At 49.1% G+C, this 18,319-nt stretch overlaps 1 protein-coding gene across 1 annotated transcript in view; it reads right to left on the reverse strand.

The window, feature by feature from the left end:
• XIRP1 (xin actin binding repeat containing 1) overlaps nt 1–17,920 on the reverse strand; it is a 34,076-nt gene extending 16,156 nt beyond the window's left edge. Inside the window, exons 1-5 of the mRNA XM_068145933.1 lie at nt 17,838–17,920; nt 15,511–15,650; nt 14,066–14,120; nt 13,217–13,627; nt 12,897–12,978 (exon numbers count right to left, since the gene is read on the reverse strand). Of these exons, the coding sequence (XP_068002034.1) occupies nt 12,897–12,978; nt 13,217–13,627; nt 14,066–14,120; nt 15,511–15,638 (676 nt within the window). The 5' untranslated portion in view covers nt 15,639–15,650; nt 17,838–17,920. The remainder of the gene's footprint in view (nt 1–12,896; nt 12,979–13,216; nt 13,628–14,065; nt 14,121–15,510; nt 15,651–17,837) is intronic.
• Nucleotides 17,921–18,319: the final 399 nt, after the last annotated feature.

The following is an 18,319-nucleotide window of genomic DNA, read 5'->3' on the forward strand; positions in this document are numbered from 1 at the left end:
CCTCTTTCCCACCTCCTTGTCCCTGGTACACATGGGACATGGCTTTTGTTGGTGAAACCTCAGCAACTCACTCACCTCATCCTGAAGCTGGAAGCCCACCCCTGCAGATAGGAACTGCATTCTTAAGTGCCTCTGTCCCTGGATGAGGGACCTGAATGTCCTGAATCACACCTACCCCATCCTTATCCCAGCTTTGCTCCCTGGAGAATAGGTTCCCTGACAAAAGGGGCTCCTAAATACTATCACTGCTCCATGTCTAGGCTGGGGGAATTTGCATGGATGGATAAGTAGCCATAAAAGCTGGCTGGGAAATCAGTGCTGCTGCTTAATCCAGGAGCTTGGCAGCCCATTGGGGGTGCTCCATCAGCGGGGAAAGGTTTAAACCTCTGCTTGAAATCCCTGTGCTGGGTGGCTCTGGTCCATGGGAAAGCTCTGCCAGAAGAGACACATGCCAAAGGTAGTGTGGGAAGCAGGACAGGCTCCTTGCTGCCCCAGTTGGGAGGCTGCTGAAAGGGTGGATGGTCCTAGAATGCTGCAATGAAGAGTATGCAGGGAAGAGCTGTGCTGGGAGAGTGAGGTTTTGGGGAGGGCAAAGCATCTCTAACTGTATCTCACTGACCTCATGTCCCACTGTTGAGGCTCTAGGACCTGTTACAGAATGTCCTGCGCTGCTTTTTACCCCAAAGGAAGGGGAAGAATCACAGAATCACCAAGGCTGGAAGAGACCTCAAAGATCATCAAGTCCAACCTGTCACCACAGACACTGTATCAGGGAGCATAGAGAGGAATTTAGGTAGCTTCTAGTACAGAGTGAGGACTGGGGATGCTCTGAAACACCCTGCTTACCCTCATGGGTACTCCCTCCTGGCCCCCCAGGTCACACTTTGCCCTGTTTGCAGACTGCAGTGTTTTCTCTCATTTTCAGTGCTACAAAAGGCAGTGGGGATTTGAACTTCAAGCTTTTTCTCTTTGCCATGGATTGACCCATTCTGTGAGAGCGTGGCAATTGTAAACATGTTTATTTTTCAGCAGAAGTCACCTGGCATTTAGGGGGTTTGGTCCAAGTTACCTTTTGGTTGTAACTACATGGAATCTACCTTTAAAAGGGAGGCCTGAGATTTTCACATGCTCACCTCCCTAGCTCAGATGTTAGTCCACCACTGATTGCAGTTAGATAACCAACAAAAATCATGCAGCTTGACAACAATTTGTCCTTCTCTCTCCAATCCCAAACTTTGATGAGTAGACCTTCTCCTTGCAAATAAGCTTGTGCAGCATCACACACAATAGATCCCTGATTTGGAGGTGTGGGGCATCATGAATGTCAGGACTAATGCACATGAAAAAATAAAGGAATATGTAAATTATTCTCTGGTGAAAGGATTGGAGAAATAGTTGATGCTGTCTGCAAGGCACATACTGCAATCACTCCAGCAGCTCTGGTGTGTAGAGCTCATATATGGATTCAGGGGTGAGAAATGGACTGAAAAGTGGCAGAGCCAGAGGAAAGTGCTAAGCAAATGAGTGAAATAAAATAACAGAACTGAAGGGCAGCTGTGTTGGAAAGGAAATAAGGTACAAAACATTGTTCTGTGCCTTAGGAGTTGTCTACTAAAATTATAGGCAAACAATAAACATTTTGCACGTGTGTGAAGTTGCATTTGCAAATCTGAGGGGGTGGGAAGGGGTGAAGGGAAAAAAACCCCAGCTACTGAAGAGCTGGAGAGTGTCTTATTTCCTGCCCTTGAATTTCATAATCAGATCCCTTCACAATTTCTGTCACCTCTAAACTGAAGATTCATGGTCTGGAGTCACTCCCACAAATGCTTTTGGCTCCTCAGTGTCAGCTGGACCTTCCTTTGAAGGAACAAAATCACAAGCCCCAGGTAATTTAAACAGCTCCCAAGAGAAATGTTGGGAAAATTTAGCCTCAGGCAGAGCTAAGTATCTGCCCCAAGGCAGCCTGGGGCTATTTCTGGGTTTGCAAAAATCCAGGAATGGGGAGGACTCTATTCCTGGTACTAAAAAATGCCAAGAAGCTCTGCTGAGAGACAGCTGCCAGAGGCATTGCTGGCTGGGGACGTGGCCTTCCTCAGTGGGCCAACTGCTGTGGGGTTGTCTTTCCTTAGAGAGGGCCTTCAACATCACTTGGGTTGCCTCCCCCACTTTTGGGATGCAAAGTGCCTAGACAAGGGGGAGGCAGCCCCCACTACCTGCTCAGCATTTCCTCATTCTCCATGTTCCTCTGCTATTCACAAAGGGTTAATGAAGGCTGGGCAGACATGTAATAAATTGCTCCCCCCAGGCTGTGTACCACTGGGATCTCCATGTCCACCTCTGCCATACTGGCAGTTGTGCATCACACCCTGCTCATACCAGCATCATTCTCGTGCCCTCCAGTAGCTCTTCAGCTGTAATTGAGACAGTGGGGGCGTCACTGAAATGGTGATAAACACCCTGCTTGACATCCAGAGAGAGCTGGTTTTATTTCCCTCTTTCTCTGTTTCCCTGATCCCTGAACACTAGCCAGCAGCAGGACTGGTTTTAGCCCTAACCTCTCTGCTAGGCTTTGTGTGCTTTGCTCTACGTTCTCCTCTCGTGTAGAGGAGCTCTTCTTGTGTAGAGCAGCATCTCAGCCCTAGAAGACTGCAAATGCAGGATGACTATTTGTGACAGCAGGTTTCCTCTCCCTCAAGTCCCTTTCCAGTGGGAAAGCAACACCAGATTACCCCCTGGAATAACCTCTGCCTGGGGAGAGGGCTTCTTGGCATGCTGCAAATACCAGACCTTTTAAGGGAAGCCCTCTCCAACCCCCTCAAACAGACACCTTGGGAATGCCTGTGTAGGCACGAGCCATGTGAGCATCACTGGCCTCACATCCTGCCTGGGATGCTGAGCACAGCTGGGCTCAGGGCTGTGGTGTGCATCTTGAAGCATTTCTTTGCCGTGCCATGGTGTTGACGTGAGGGCATTGCGCGGATGCCACGCGGCTCTGAGGAGCTGTCGAGACCCTGCCTTTGCTTTCTATTCTTGTCGTGGTGTTTCCATGCTGCTGTCAGCCCTTTATCCCTGACAGCCAGGGAAACTTAATGCTGTTTTGGAAGAAACAACCACAGCCAAAAATCAATTTAAATAATGGAGCAAGACCCTTTGAAGAAGAAAGCTTCAACCTGTTTGTGGCTCCTGAGTTTCCCTGGCGTTCCCATTTGTTTCTGAAGGAGGCAAATTGCCAGTGGGAATGTGGGGAGGAGGGAAATGGTTGGCACTACAAGAGGAAAATACCAGGCTGTACAGTACTTAATGCTGAGATTCCTGCTTCCCTGTTCAGACCCAGCTCTGAGGGGTTTGCTGATGCTGGAGAAACATGTTTGTCCTTCCAGCAGCAAGGTTAGGGCATCCTTGCCTGGTTTCCCCCAGAAAGGAAGCTTGTGTGTCCTGAAAAGCCCTGCACCTATTCAAAGGCTGAAACCAGATTTTTAAGGATGTCCCTATGAATTTCCACCCATGCTGGACCCCTTGATTGCCACTAGTGCATTATCAGGCCCCTTGCTTGGGCAAGAACAGTATGTTTCATACCCTGCCTCTTCTCATCAAGGCATATCTCTCCCTCAAGTGTCAGCTCCCCCTCTCTCTCCCCAAATCCCTGCTTTCTGATAAAAACCTGAAGCTTCTTCAGACATTTTCCAGTAAAGATTTTTGGAGACCTGGGGGAAGTTAAAGACTTTCTGTTATTCTCACAGCAACCAGCAGCATGTGTGTCCCAGGAGGAAGTGTTAACCACTGCCAAATGCATGAAAAATCCTTTGAGCTCAAGCTGTTGGGATCTGGTCTATCACACACTGACTGAGGGGCATCACAAGACCCGAGCCTGGAGTCCCAGCTCTCTCCTGCTGGCCACAACAAAGACCTTAGAGCTGAAATCTTTGGTAGATGTATCACACACACACACAGATAGACTTCTGCTCCATCTTACAGACTTGTGGGGATTTTCGGAGTTATTTCCCATAGGTGAGCACAAACCAGGAGCAGTGTGGACATGTCAAAGCCAAGAGGTTAACTTGACAGGCTCCTGAAGCCCTTTATTTGGCTCAGGGTCACAAACACATTTCCCAGCCTTCCCTGGAGCCTAGAGGAGAGGGAGGGAAAGAATTTCCCTCCTCAATTAATCCTAAACTGCCTTGTGTTCCCTAGAGATGCAAGATGAAGCAAAGTTCACTTCCCTTCACAATCCTAATTTTGCTTCCTACTGCCTACCAGTCCTGAACATGGCTTTGATGTGGGAGATGTCTCCTCCACTCCCAGCATCCACCCAGCTCAAATGAACCCTGTACAGGTCCTTCCCCTTGTTGCTGGTCAGGGTGACCAGAGCTGGGGTAAATGACATCATTTTGGGAGGAGTGAGTAGCCACTAAGATCTAGCTAGATGAATTTAAGCCTCAAAGTCAGGAGTGGCAGTAGTATTTCAGGCCAGGGAAAAGCACAGGTGTGCAATGCTCTCTTTCTGCCCTGACCATGCCAAAGTGCCCTGGGAGATGAGGCTGAGCCAGACTGAAGCCATCATACATGGGGCTCAGAGGGAGCATCTTTTGTAGCAGAGGGTGGGATTTACTGACCTCTGGGCCAACAAAACCTAATCTGTGGCTTCCCAGGATTTGCAACACCACCTTCAGAGCACAAGGTGCTAAGTATCCTCATTTGCCCTGCGTTTTGGCATCACTCTGAGGTTCACACATTCATGCCACACTTCACCCCGCTCTGATCTACCCCAAAATTACTTACAGGGAGGTCTCAGTGGTCCCAACAGCTGTGTCACGCTGAAGACAGCCCCAGGGGAAAATCAAGGTGCAACACACGGCCAGGCAGCCCTTAGTGTATCCTGTGAGGAGCCCTGCTCCACTCCCCACACCCTCGGTCCTGTTCACTGCCTCCCAGCGGCCTCTGGCAGCTGGTTTTATCACTGGGTGCTGGGCTATGTTGAGAGGATGAACCACTTGGTCTATTTTTAGGGTCTTCCACCAGCCTGAGTCAATCATGAGTTTCAGTAATGCTACTGAGAGGCTAGGGAAATCTGTGAGCCTGGCTTATTTTCAGGACTTGTTCATTCAAAATACTCCTGCTGTAATCTGGTATGGGACTGGGGAAGCTTCCAGGCGCTGCTGCAACAGGGAGGAAGCATTTTCCTGACTCACTGTCACACCCTCAGGCTGTGATCTGCACAGCCAGGCCCCCCTTTGCCTCTGGCCACAGAAACAACCAGGCTGGAAGGGACCTCCAAGATCTTTGAGGTCTTTTCCAACCTTATTGAATCTATGAGCCTATGATCATCAAGTCCAACTGATCACCCAACCCTATCTAATCAACTGGACCATGGCACCAAGTGCTTCCTCCAGTCTTTTCTTAAACACCTCCACTCCCTGGGACTCCACTTAAACACACTCCACTTAAACACCACCACCTGCCTGGGCAGCCCACCCCTCCTTTCCCACCATATCTGCCCCTTTTACACCCCACCCAGCCCATTTCTTCCCCTTTCCCCCTCAAAACACAGAGCACCTGGGTTCTGTTGGAGTCTCCTCCCACCCCAGGTGTGGCTACTTGGCCCTCCCCACCCACTCCCCTTTATAATGCCGAACAGGGAAGGCACAAGCCCTAAGCTGAGCCCATCTGGGCTGAGGATCCTCCTCTCATCACTGGTGAGTACCTATGGTGCACACTGGGTGATGGTGGTGGTGACAACAAAGGCCGGGGGGCCTGGTGGCCCCCCGGCTAGCTAGGGCAGTATCTCCAGCAAAACAACATTGTGCCGACCCCCATCCTTATCCAGCACCTTTCCTCCCCCACATCCTCGGCTTCCAAGCTCCTTCTTAGCTGTTGTAATTTGTCATGTACTCCTTGTTGCAGATGCAGCTGTTGCCAAAACCATAGAATGGCTTGCTTTGGAAGGGACCTTCAAGATCATCTAGTTTTACCCTCCCTGCCAGGTGCAGGGCTGCCTTCCACTAGATCAGGTTGCTTAAAGCCCCATCCAACCTGGCCCTGACCACTTTCGGGGATGAGGCATCCACACCATCTCTGAGCAACCTGTGCAAAACTTCACTTTTCTTGCTGGGACAACCGGCAGAAGTCCCCATGAAATGATGGCTCTTGGTGGGAAGTTCCTGGCTAGGGGCTCAGACTGCAGAGGGCTTTTTGTTCTTGTGTCAGTTCACATGACTAGATAAAACACAGATGGTTCCAAAATGATTTCCAGGACTCTTTCCCTCTGTGCAGAAGTGCAGCAGAAACAACTCCATCAATTCATCAGTTAAGATTCCTACAAGTCCATAAAGCAAGCACCCAACAGACTTTGTCTCCTTCTCCCTGGGCTGGAATGAATGTTGCTGCCAATACCTTGATATACACTCTGTAAGGTCTGTCCAGTTGTTTCTGCTCTGTGTCAAGATCAGAGGCTGGAAAAACACAAACCAGCACTTTTCCTGTTTCCTGCTTGATTTCATCAGCCTGGAGAACGGCTGAAAGAATTAGCTCCACAGCTCTACCTGGTAACCTCTCAGCATTGAATCTTACACTTGGCAAACCCACTGGCACACACATCTAGACAATACAGCCTGAACATGCCTCAGCTGAGGATTCCTGGATGTATCCAGGGGATGTGTTCCACTAGCAGCCAAACAGTCAGGAAGCCCATCAGAGCTGTATCAAATGGATGATGAGTGGTAGAACAAAGCAAAAAGAAAGAGATGAAACACACTGAAAACTGCCAATGGCACCTTCTCTAGGCTGGGCCAGTGATGAGGCTGCAGTGATACACAGAAATGTTTGAATCAGGTCCAGCTGCTCTCCCTTTGATTTACTTTCCTCATATCTTCAGTGTATGCTTGAGTAAACCACCATGTGGTGATGAAACTGTTTGACTTGATGATCTTAATGGTCTCTTCCAACCCAAATGACTCTGATTCTGTGAAAGTAGGCGTGGGCTGTTTATGCCAGTACCAGAAGTCACCATTCCCTGAGATAAAGCAGTCACTCACTCAGAGGTGCTTAGGGTCACAAAACTCATGCTTGGGCTCACCCTGCCTTGTACACTTCCTGGCTGTGGCCATGTTCCACAGCACTTGATGCTAGACAGCATGGGACTGCAGCAGTAGGGGAGAGATGCCCGGAGGTGAGCTGTGCTGGACCAGAAGTTCTCAGGGCAAACCCCTGATCTATTGCAGTTATCAGCACAGAAGCTGTCTTAGCACCAATGCACCATCAGAAATACAGCGCAGGGGTATTTTCCTAAGGTCTTTCAGCCTCTCTGCAGTGTGCTCAGAGAGAGTGTAGGGCAGAGACCTCTCCATTTCAGCTGTGCTCATTGCTCACATAAAGATCTCAGCAACACTGCTACTGATCTTCCAGTTTGAGATGCTTAAGTGTTTTGATTCCTTCCTCCCAGACACCTGTGCTGGAGTTGTAAAGGGGTATTTGGGGATTGCTGCCCCTCTCTTTTCCCTATGAGTCTGCAGGTATCAGTCTCTGGAGAGGATGCTGCACGTCACCCAGGCTGCAGCTCATCGTGCTGTGAGGTATTTCACTAACATCACACCACTTCCAGCTCCAGATGACCATCTGTATTCACTGAGGATCCTAGAAGGGTCCAGATCCTCTCTACCATAGCCTAGATTTGTTAAATGTTGTGCAAGGTTAGGATTCATCAGTTTCCCACTGTCTGTGTCAACCACAATGCCTAGGAAGAACATCACTCTCCTTCTGAAGTGATCTCTGTGTTCTTTATTGCTTCCCTCATTAAAAGAGGGTCAAAGGAGAGAGCTGAATTAGAATGGGCTGAAGGGCAACCATCTTGGGGGTGGGATGAAATACAGCCACCCTCATTACTACTGTGTGCTGAGGAGAAGACCCTACACTGTGAGTAAGGCAGCACAAAGCAGCCAAGAAGGTGCAGACCAAAGAGGTCCATGCTGAGTATCACAGGAAATGAAGCAGGAAAGCAAGGGGTATTGTTAGGAGGGTGATAGCTCTTTGGTCACCAGCCAGGCTATGAGTCAGAGGGCTGGGGATGGCAGGGGCTGACAGCAAACGCACCCCTTCTCAGGTAGCATGAACTGCATGGCAGAGGTGTCAGCAAACACAGTGGCAGGCTAAGGCTGATTTATTCCGTGTGGCTGGAAAGACATCAAGGCAGGAGGTGAAGGGCAGAGTGTGTTGGCTCAGTCAGCAGCTCAAGATGGGGAAGAATGTGTGTCCTGGTGCCATGCATGTGCCCAGCAGGAGCACACAGGGTGCACACCTTTAGCTCTCACTTCATCTGCAGTGTGTTCTTGTCTTTCTAGCTGCAACAAGCAGTATGCATACACAGGGGGTGGTCTGTCTGCATGCATGGCTGGTTGCTTATTCTCCTGCTCTCTCTCTCCAGCCCTAGGTGGAAGATCTGATCTGCTATGGGCTGTGACTTCCACTTGTGTGTCCCCTCTCAGTGCTCCAGCATACTGCTCCTGCAAGCACTCTGTGCAAGACTGTAGGAGCTGAGCTATCTGACAGTTCTGCACAGCTCCTGGGGAAGGATTTTTCTCCTGTCTGAAAGACAGTAATTAATCAGCAGGAAATGAAAAAGAAATATAACCAATGTGGCACTGGGCCTTTCTGAGAGGTGCTGAAAGCAGTATGGGGGGAGATCAGCAGCCTGGGGGTACAGGGGTCTGCAGCAGAAGGCAGCCCTGAGATGGGGTGGCTCTTACTGGCTGCCAAGAGAAGAGGGAAGCAGGGACTCAGCAAGGCAGAAAGCTCTTTAGGTTAGAACAGAGGAGAGAACAGACTAGGCTTTGCCGAAGCCAACTAGATGGGTCTAGCTTGTCATTTTGATGGTTGCTGCAAGCCCTGCTCCTGAAAAACCTTGCCCAAATGTGATTGGAGGCTGGTTGCTCCCTTCCACAACTTCCAGGGAACTGCTGCACACTCCCATGGCAGCCCCCAGAAATGATGCCTCTGACCCCAGCAGCCCCAACTGACTGTTGCTGGGGCTGGGAGAGGTGTAAGCAGATGGATGGCACCTGCTTCTGTCCCTTCTTTCTGTGATGTGGGGGGGCCTTGATCAGGAGGGCAGATGGATCTCATGCTTAAATACTGCAAGTTTCCTTCCTGGAGGAGCTGCAGAGGCAAAGCACTTGGAGCTGGACAAATTGGCCACTTACAGGAGTCCTGACCTTCAACTCCTGTTTTTCATGCTCATGAAAAGCAACTGCTGAAAGGGAAATGAGCTTCTAAGCATCATTTCGATTGCAGAAGCCTCTCTCCCTGCAAGTGCCAGAGCTGCCTTGAACTCACAGCCATCTGCAGCACAAGCACAGCCTTTTATCTCAAATCAGCTTTTTTCTCCCCCTGCCTTTCCGATCTCTGCAGCTCACTGGTGATGTTCTCCCAAAGCCGCCTGCTGAACAGGGTGCTGCAGAAGGGAGGCGCTGGCTGCAAGACCCCAGGCCATGGCGAGGCGGAGCGGGGCAGCTCGGTCCGCTGCTGGCGCTGAGGGACAGCGCCTGGCGGCTGCGGTGCAGAGCAGTTTGGGGACTGAAGTGGGACGGATTCATTGTCGCTAGATGGCATCGCATCCCCTCGCAGGAGCAAGCGCGGCTGTGACAGCCGGCAATGGAAAACACATCCTCTGCCCAGCAATGCTTGCAGCCAAGCCAGGGTATCCCTCCTTCAGAACGGGGGAACCCCCTGTTTTCTGACTACTTCTCCTCGCTCTCAAATGCCACTGAGTGTAAAGGCTGAAACGAGTACAAAATATAAGAGGGCTGGAGGGAGGAGGGGATGAAACCCGTTTTGGAGCCTGTCTGGATGCTCTGTGCTTTACAGTCGTGTCAGGCTGCTGTTTCTTCTTTGCACTGCACCGAGGTAACATCCTCTCGTGGCCTTCAGCTGGGAGCACTGAATAATGAAGCTGCATTCGCACAGATGTGTGCGAGCTGAGGGAGCAGCATGCCCACGTGCATGCCTCTCTTTTCTCCTCCTTAGCCATGATTTTCCTCTCTCTCGTTGCCAGAATTCATCTAGAAGCTGTTAATTTTTAAACGCAGAGTACTCAGGAGACTTTACCTGCAGCAAATTAGCTGATGCCTTCTCCTCTTCAATATTAAAGGACTCAAGCTTTCAACCCTTTCTCTTTGGGGAAAATGGTTCCTTGATTCACCAGCTTCCTTCCTGGGAAGTATTTTGTTCTATCATGTAAATCTTCCAGTGCTCAGTTAACCCTCATTACCACTAACTATAGCTACTTGGAAGTCTTTAATTAGTGATTTGGTGATGCCTTTGGTGGCAGCTTCCTCTGGATCATCTGATGTTGCCAGCATGGCTGGGGATGTAGCCCTGCTGGTTTAGGTGCCTGAGAATGGGCTTTTCTAAGGGGGCAGCAGTCTCCCTTCCTGAGCAATGCTCAGGACTCCAGCAGTGTCTCAGGGGTGGCTGTGCTGTGTCTGGAGGGAAGTACAGCAACCAGTGCTTTGACTTCAGCTCTGAACTGCTGCATGGACATGCATTTGCTGATAAGCCAAATGCTAGTCAGCAGAGCTGTCTTAAACATTGCCATGCTGTTGTCCTCCCTGGCTGAAGAGCAGTGCTCTGTGCTTACCCTTTCAACATCAGGTGGCTTCAAACTCTTTAGCTATTTGGCTTAGTAGTGGTAGGATTGCAAGCTCTAGGTGAGGGCTGGACTTGGTGATCTCAAAGGTCTCTTCCAACCTCAATGGTTCAATGATTCTGTAATTCTATGACACTGATTTCCATACCACAGCTCACTGCACCAGCCTGGGTGACCCTCTCCTCAGCTCTGCTGTGGGGAAGTCCCTGGATGATGGTGAGAAGGCTCCTGCAGAAGACCTGTCCTGGGTGCTGCTGGGGTACATGGAGCATTAATGTCTCTCACTCTGTGAGGATGATCAAGCACAGGGCAGGTACTGTCCCAAACCCATCTTGTCCCAGAAGAGATACAGGAGAGTTGGCTCCTGGACTTTTTTAGGAAGCATTACAACTCCTTCCTCTGAGCAAATCCAGCACCTACATCAGAGGTAGCTGTCCTATTCCTAGCTCCCTTGCTGCGGATACCTCCCTAGAAGGAAGCCCACACCACCTGAACCCTAGCACTACCAAAGAAGCCACGCTGGAGACAGCACAGCCTTTGCTATTGCAAGGCCTTTGAGTCAGGGGCTGGAGGCTGGTGTAAGGCTCTAAGATAGAGCATGAGCCAGAGGAGGAGGTATTCCTCACGCCATAAAAGGCAGCCTGCAGCAACCCTGTGCTCATGTTTAGCAAGCTGGCGCGGCGACTCCACGTGCTTTGATGGGAGCAAAAATCTCCCCACAATATTGTGGAAACATCAGCTGCCCATGTGCTTCTGTCTGCTAGTTTGAGGCTATGCCTTTAAAATATATGTATATTTTTATTTTTTCCACAGATCTTGAGCAGAAGAGTAGCAAAAAGTAAACAAATCACTGTTGGGTGTAAGAAGGAAAAGGAAGATAATTCTAAATGATTCCATTGGAGAGAGTTCTACCATAAAATTGGTTGGACCAAAGCAGTTCCTTCTTCTTGTCTCTTCTCACTTCTTTGCTCTGGAGAGATACTAACTTGCTTCTGCTTGACCTTGGCTGCATTCTTTTGGTTAAGTCTAACAGCAACTTTCTCTGTGTGCCCTGCCTCTCCCCGCTCCTCCTGATCTCTGGCCAGGGGGGATCTTGTGCTGTTTGTTAATTGTAAATATCTGTAAGTGTTGTAAAATGCTGGATATTTTGTGCACAGTCATTGCATTCCTTTGTAGACTGCAGCTTTGCCTGTAAATACAGCTTCCATTTGCTTCCAACTGAGCTGGTCTGGCAAAGTTACTGTTGGGGGGGGGGGGGGGAATGTCAACACACCACATTACAAAAACAATAAGAAGAGACTTCTTTACCCATACAGTTGAGTAATTAAATCTAGGGTCTCAAATCCAGGCAAGGTGACTTTTAAACTATTTGGGTGGGGGCTTTGGTGTGTGTGAGGGGAAACAAAGGGAAGAAATGGAAAGGGAAGAGAACAAACCCTAGTTGGATGCTTTATGGGACTCTTGGATTCTCAGTCCAGGCATGAAGCGGTCAGGATGATTCCTGGGTAGGGGGGACCCAGTCTCCAGTCCAGTCATTATGAGATTTAGGGAGAGTTTTTGCTTTCTGTGTGGTAAAATTCAACCCTTTCCCATGCAAAGCTTCAGTTTGGATCTCTTACTGCTCACAGATGCCTCTTGCCTTGAAATATCCCTGACCTGCTTTAGTCCCAGTGATATCATAGAGTTAGGGATCACTTACACGTCCTGTCTTAAGCCAAGAATGACTGTGTCTGATACACTACCACTGCCAAATTCCAAGAGGAGCTCAGCCAAGACTCTTTAGTTAGGTACAAAGGAACCTCTCCCTTTTCCTCTGCTCAGAGCTGAGGTGCAGGGAGGTATTACTCATCCCAAACTAAACATGGATGCACTTCTGCCTCGGTGTTTAGTGCCAGCTATTTTTAAATGCTCGGATAACAACACAGGGACAGTCAGCATGGCTCTGTGGACTCATCACTGGCCCAAATCCCAGCTGCCCTGGGATTTGCCAGCTCCATGCAATGAGATTGATCAGGGCTGGAAGGTGAAGTCGTAGGGCTGTCTGTTCTCTGCACTCCCAGTGCTTGGCCACACCAGTGCCTGGCCAGTCCTGGCAGTGCCCACATGGTGTCCTGCCAGAACCGCCTGGGATCCCTCTGCTGTGGGATTACATGGGAAATACAACTTAGCACCAGGACCAAGTAGACCCTTCCCAGTTGTAACTACAGAGCTGCCAAGAGAGCAGCAATGATGACTGATAACCAAAATAAATCCAACTCACAGCTTCTGCCTGTGGCTGAGTCATCAGCTGTATCCGGCACCGAGGAGCTGGTCGCCTGCCTGTCGTGGGACAGCTTCCCTTCCTGTGTGGGAACGACAGCAGGGAACAGGTAAATTCCCAGAGATAGAGGAGAGGAACTGCACAAAGACCCAGCAAGGACAGGCAACTGCAACAGAGGCTTTCCAGAGGCAAAGGCAGCTCTGACATTGCCTCCACATAGTCTGTGTGGTTTGGACTTTTATTCCAACCACTTACAAGGGTGACTCTGGGCATTCAAAGGAAACATTTCCAGGATCATTTGAAGAGGAGCACCCACTAACCTTTGCAGGAGACTCTTTCCACTTGGTGGTGTCAGAACTCCATAGTGCCTTCTTCTGAATGCTTTGAAGAGGAGAAGGAAAGGATAGGTCTTTACGGGGTTTGGTCTCCATGCTCAGGGGTTGGATTGTTGTCATGATCCTGGTATCAGCCTTCCTGTTCCTTGAAATGTCATTGGGAGATGGTGTTTTCAGTGGAGCAAAATGTAAACTCTTATGCTGTGGATTGGCTTTAGGAGTGTCAAAGATGGCCAGGAGTTCTTTGAGATTCCTTTTTGGAGCACTGATGTCAGGGATAGGAAGATCCTCCATGGACTTGCTCAAGCGCACATTAGTGGGATGGCTTTGATATAAGGCAGAGCTTTTCCCCATTGGACTGACTTTAGCCTGTGATAGGTGTCTTCTCTCCATGAGCTAAAAGAATCCCAAACAAGCATCACAATAGGCTCATATCTACCTTAAATAATAAATCTTCTGAAATGTTTATTTCCCTTTCTTCTATTCCAAGCATCACCAGTTTGCCTTCTGACTTTTTGGGATGAGTGTCCCATCACTTTCTGCTGTATATTCTCTGGACTAAGTGGGCTAAATGTCAGGGACACAATACAAACTCTAGCCCATTCTGAAATGTGGAAGACATTTCTGTCTTGCCTATTTCTAATGTCTCCTCCTCATTTGTCCATAGCCATGCAAGGAAGCCTTGGAGCAGGAAAAAACCCCATAACCAGTGGTGCTCTTCCCTCTTGGATCATTGTTTTATCCTCCTCTCCATCCTCTTTCTCTAGGAAATTGTGTTTCCAAACAGGAAGTCATCCTGTCTGTCCCATCTGGTCTGAAGCCTTTGGTTCTTACCTTGGGATGTTCTTGCTTTGACATGCTGCTTTCATAGTCCAAGATGCTTTGGTACCTGCAAGGAAGACAAGAAATGGCACCTTGATCTTTTTTTTCAGTCCAAAAGCAGTTTTCCATCTAGTAGCTAGGCTCTTCCTTCCTTTCCCTACCCTCTGGAAAATAGCAAACCCAACAGACTTCAAAAGGAGTCCTGAAGAATGAGAGAGATGTGAAAAATCCTCCAGAGGGGACTGGTTTTAGGTCTAATGGATTAGTTCAGGGCAGTCCTTTCCTCCCAAGCTTCGTGCAGACGTGGCCCTGAAGCACCCCAGCTCCCCACTGGTGGGGGATGTACTGGGGGGTTATGTTGGCTGAAAATGGTGGAGTGTTGCACTTTGCTGAGATGTGGCTTGCAGCTGAAGCCAGGCTTCCCAGAAGGTCAATGCATTGTTTGTTTGTTTAACTTTAACCTAATGTAAAGGGATCTATCAAGTCAGTACCTGACCTAATGTGACAGCAGTGATGACTGAGACCTTTGTGGAAGAAATCACCTTTCTTCTCTTCCTTGCTTCCTCCAAAGACCCTGTCATATAGATGACTATTTACAGTGAAAAGTGACCAAGTTTGGGATATTTGGAACTGAACTGTCCCAAGGGGAAGTTCAAGAGACAGTCTTGACAGCTGCTCTGTCACTCTTATGTTGAGGGCTATGTACTGTGGGTTCTGTTGCTAATCTTATTTGTCTCACTCTTGGCAGCGTTGCAGTCTGATCTCAGTTAAGGGTTGTAACCAGAAGAGAAATTAGCCCTTCAAGGGCCTGGGTTGGGCTTGGGTTGAAATGTGACTCTCCCTGGAGCATTTTGGTTGGAGACATTGATAGAAGCCAGGAGAGGAGGAGATACCCATATCCCTCTTGTCTCCTCATCAACTCATCTCTCTAGAATTTCTGGTTTCCCTTGTGGCACCTTAGAGACAATCAACATTAAAAGCTTTAATTATCCATCTGGGAATGCTCCAGCCATTGGGGTCAAAGGCATACTCCTCTGTGTCATTGTATTTGAGGAAGCTTCTTGAGTGGATCTGACTTTTAAATCAGGACTTGTCTTCCAAGACTGAATACCCCATCAGCAACACAGAACAGCAAAGAGCACTAATGGCAGAAAAGTACTTGCCTGTAGCTCAAGACCTGACACACTGGGATGTTGTGCTTGGGAAAGACTTCATCAGAGTGAAAGTTTTCTGTTATAGAATCATAGAATTGTTAGGGTTGGAAGGGACCTCAAGGATCATCTAGTTCCAACCGCCCTGCCATGGGCAGGGACGCCTCATGCTAGATCAGGTGCCTCAGAGCTACATCCACCCTGGCCTTAAAAACCTCCAGGGATGTTATGGAGGTGGGAGAGGGAGAGCCCACCCTGGAACTCCCCAGATCTAAAGTGAAATGCAACCATAGATTAATCACACACCTGGCAACCAGTTCAGAGACGGACACAGACTTTCTCAGAAGAACTGCTCTGCGCTCCGGACTGCTCCTTGGAGGATGGCACAGAAAAGGAAAGGACTGAGCTGGCCTCAGCTTCTCAGCTTTTTCCATGTTCTCTGTCTGCTGGCATCAAAGTGAGAGAGCAAAGGTTATGGTGCTGGATGTGAAGATCCTGGGAAAAGAGGCCAGCCATTTGTGCATCCATCTCCATTTATGGGCTTAGTCCATCAGCTGTGGAACAAAGGCTGCCTTCACTGCAAAGCCCATCACAGAAATTCACTTCTGAAGAAATAAAATAGGGTTAAAAAAAGACACAAATGAAGCCATTCCTAACCGAGGGAATGGATCTTCACCACCTTTGCCTGACACTGTTCTCATTAGTATAGAATAAACCAGGTTGGAAGAGACCTTCGAGATCAACGCATCCAACCCATCATCCAACACATCTAATCAACTAAACCAAGCAACCAAGCACCCTATCAAGTCTCCTCCTAAACACCTCCAGTGATGGTGACTCCACCATCTCCCCAGGCAGCACATTCCAATGGCCAATCACTCTCTCTATGAAGAATTTCTTCCTAACCTCCAGTCTAAACCTCCCCTGGCACAGCTTGAAACTGTGTCCTCTTGTTCTGGTGCTGGTTGCCTGGGAGAAGAGACCAGCCCCTGCCTGTCTACAACCTCCCTTCAGGTAGTTGTAGAGAGCAATAAGGTCTCCCCTGAGCCTCCTCTTCTCCAGGCTAAGCAACCCCAGCTCCCTCAGCCTCTCCTTATCAGGCTGTGCTCCAAACCCCTCCCCAGCTTTGTTGCCCTTCTCTGGACACCTTCCAGCAACTCAACATCTTTCCTAAACTGAGGGGCCCAGAACTGGACACAGGACTCAAGGTGTGTCCTAAGTAGTGCAGTGTACAGGTGCAGAATGACCTCCCTGCTCCTGCTGGCCACACTGTTCCTGATGCAGGCCAGGATGCCCTTGGCCCTCTTGGCTGCCTGGGTGCACTGCAGGCTCATGTTCAGCCTACCATCAACCAGCACTCCCAGGTCCCTCTCTACCTGGCTGCTCTCAGCCACTCTGACCCCAGCCTGTAGCACTGCATGGGGTTGCTGTGGCCAATGTGCAGAACCCGGCACTTGGATGTGTTCAATCTCATGCCATTGGATTCTGCCCATCTGTCCAGCCTGTCGAGGTCCCTCTGCAGAGTCCTTCTACCCTCTAACAGATCAACACCATTCTCTTAGCTCACTCACTTCTGTGACAGGAAAAGAACCAGAGGAATAATTAACTTTCACCAACTGAACCTTTGTTTGCTGGATATTTTGTGTGGGCATCACTGGTTACAATTTTCTTGTGTCTCCAATGTTGCACAGACCTGAACCAGCTCTGCTTTCAGGCAGTAACTGGAGAATTCAGCACCTCTTGGCCTCCCCTGCCAAACACATTTTTGTGTTCCAGACTTCAGATATGTGCAGCAGAAGTCTGAGGCACTGGATTTGCAATGACTGCTCTGACACTTGGAAGAACATTAGGTCATCTGGGGTTCATTTTCTGAATGCAGACAGAGCTCCAGGGACCCACAAGTTGAATGCAATTGCTCTTTAATTACTGACACAGACATTTAACCTATGGAATCATTAGATGATTATATTTAGGTTTTGAAAGCATTTGTTTTAAAAGCCATGTGGCTTCCAAACTGCATTTCAGAAGTTATCCCTGTTGCACTGGTCTGAGTTTTTGGGCTGTGCCCAGAGCCATTGACCACCCGTGCTTGGATGCCCGCTTAGAGATGCACTCAAGAGGGGCAGATTTTCCAGGGTGCCATCCAGCAGTTTGTGAATCTCTGCCTCTCCTCTCATGCCCTTAAGACATCTTGACATCAAGCCCAGAGGGAGGGAGCTGCTTTAGAAATTCCCTTTTATTTCTGTTTTCCAGGTAATTTCCCATGATGTTAGGGAAGAGACAGATTTGTTAGATCACAGGCTCCCACCTCCCACAGTCCAGGGATTGTTTCCATTTTTGCAGTGGTGTCTAACATAAAGCACTTCCAGGTGAAGAGCCCTCCAGGGATTTGCTCTGTGGCAGAATGAGCCTGTGAGGAGGGAAACGTTCCCTGACTTTCCATTTATATCCCCCTCTTTTCCTTAAATACAGTACAGGCAGTTGATGGAAATAGTCTTCCCAGCCCACCCTGAACAGTTCCCACAACCAGCACAGCATCCCCCCCCCAGCTGCTGAGGGTTTGCAGGATTCTTCTGATATTAATTCATTCCATCTCCTGTGATCTGGGGAGGGTTTTGTGTAAAATCACTTACATGCTAGAGCGCTTTCCTCCACCCAGGATCTGCCATTTGATAGTCTCCTTGGGGCTTTTCAGTACCACGCCGCTGACTCCTTCCTCTCCTGCTTCTTTACAAAACAGGAGGCAAAGTCCCTTGGCAAAGCTTGCAATTAAATATTAAAAGCTGATGTGCAAATGGGGATGGTGTGAACTGGAGAGCTGGCACTGGAGAGCGGAGGAGATGAAGCCTCCTCCCTGCTCCTGTCAGTCTGTTGCCAATTACTGAGGTCTTATTCCTCCCTTTAAAATCACTGGGTAAGCTCAGACCTCAGCTGGGGCATGAGTAGCCATCTATGCACAAAGCTAGATCCTGACTTGGGTGGAAACCTGCTGGAGTTCATCTCCACCTCTTGTTTCAGGTGGGGCAGAAATGAGCTTCTCTATGTGGGCATTTCTAAATAGATGCTTCTGGCACAGGTCGTGTATTCATCCTCCAAACCAGGGAGATGCTTCAGC

This window comes from Melanerpes formicivorus, unplaced genomic scaffold, assembly GCF_026170545.1.
Source record: "Melanerpes formicivorus ecotype bairdi unplaced genomic scaffold, bMelFor1.0.p_v2 SCAF_13, whole genome shotgun sequence".
Classification (NCBI taxonomy): domain Eukaryota; kingdom Metazoa; phylum Chordata; class Aves; order Piciformes; family Picidae; genus Melanerpes; species Melanerpes formicivorus.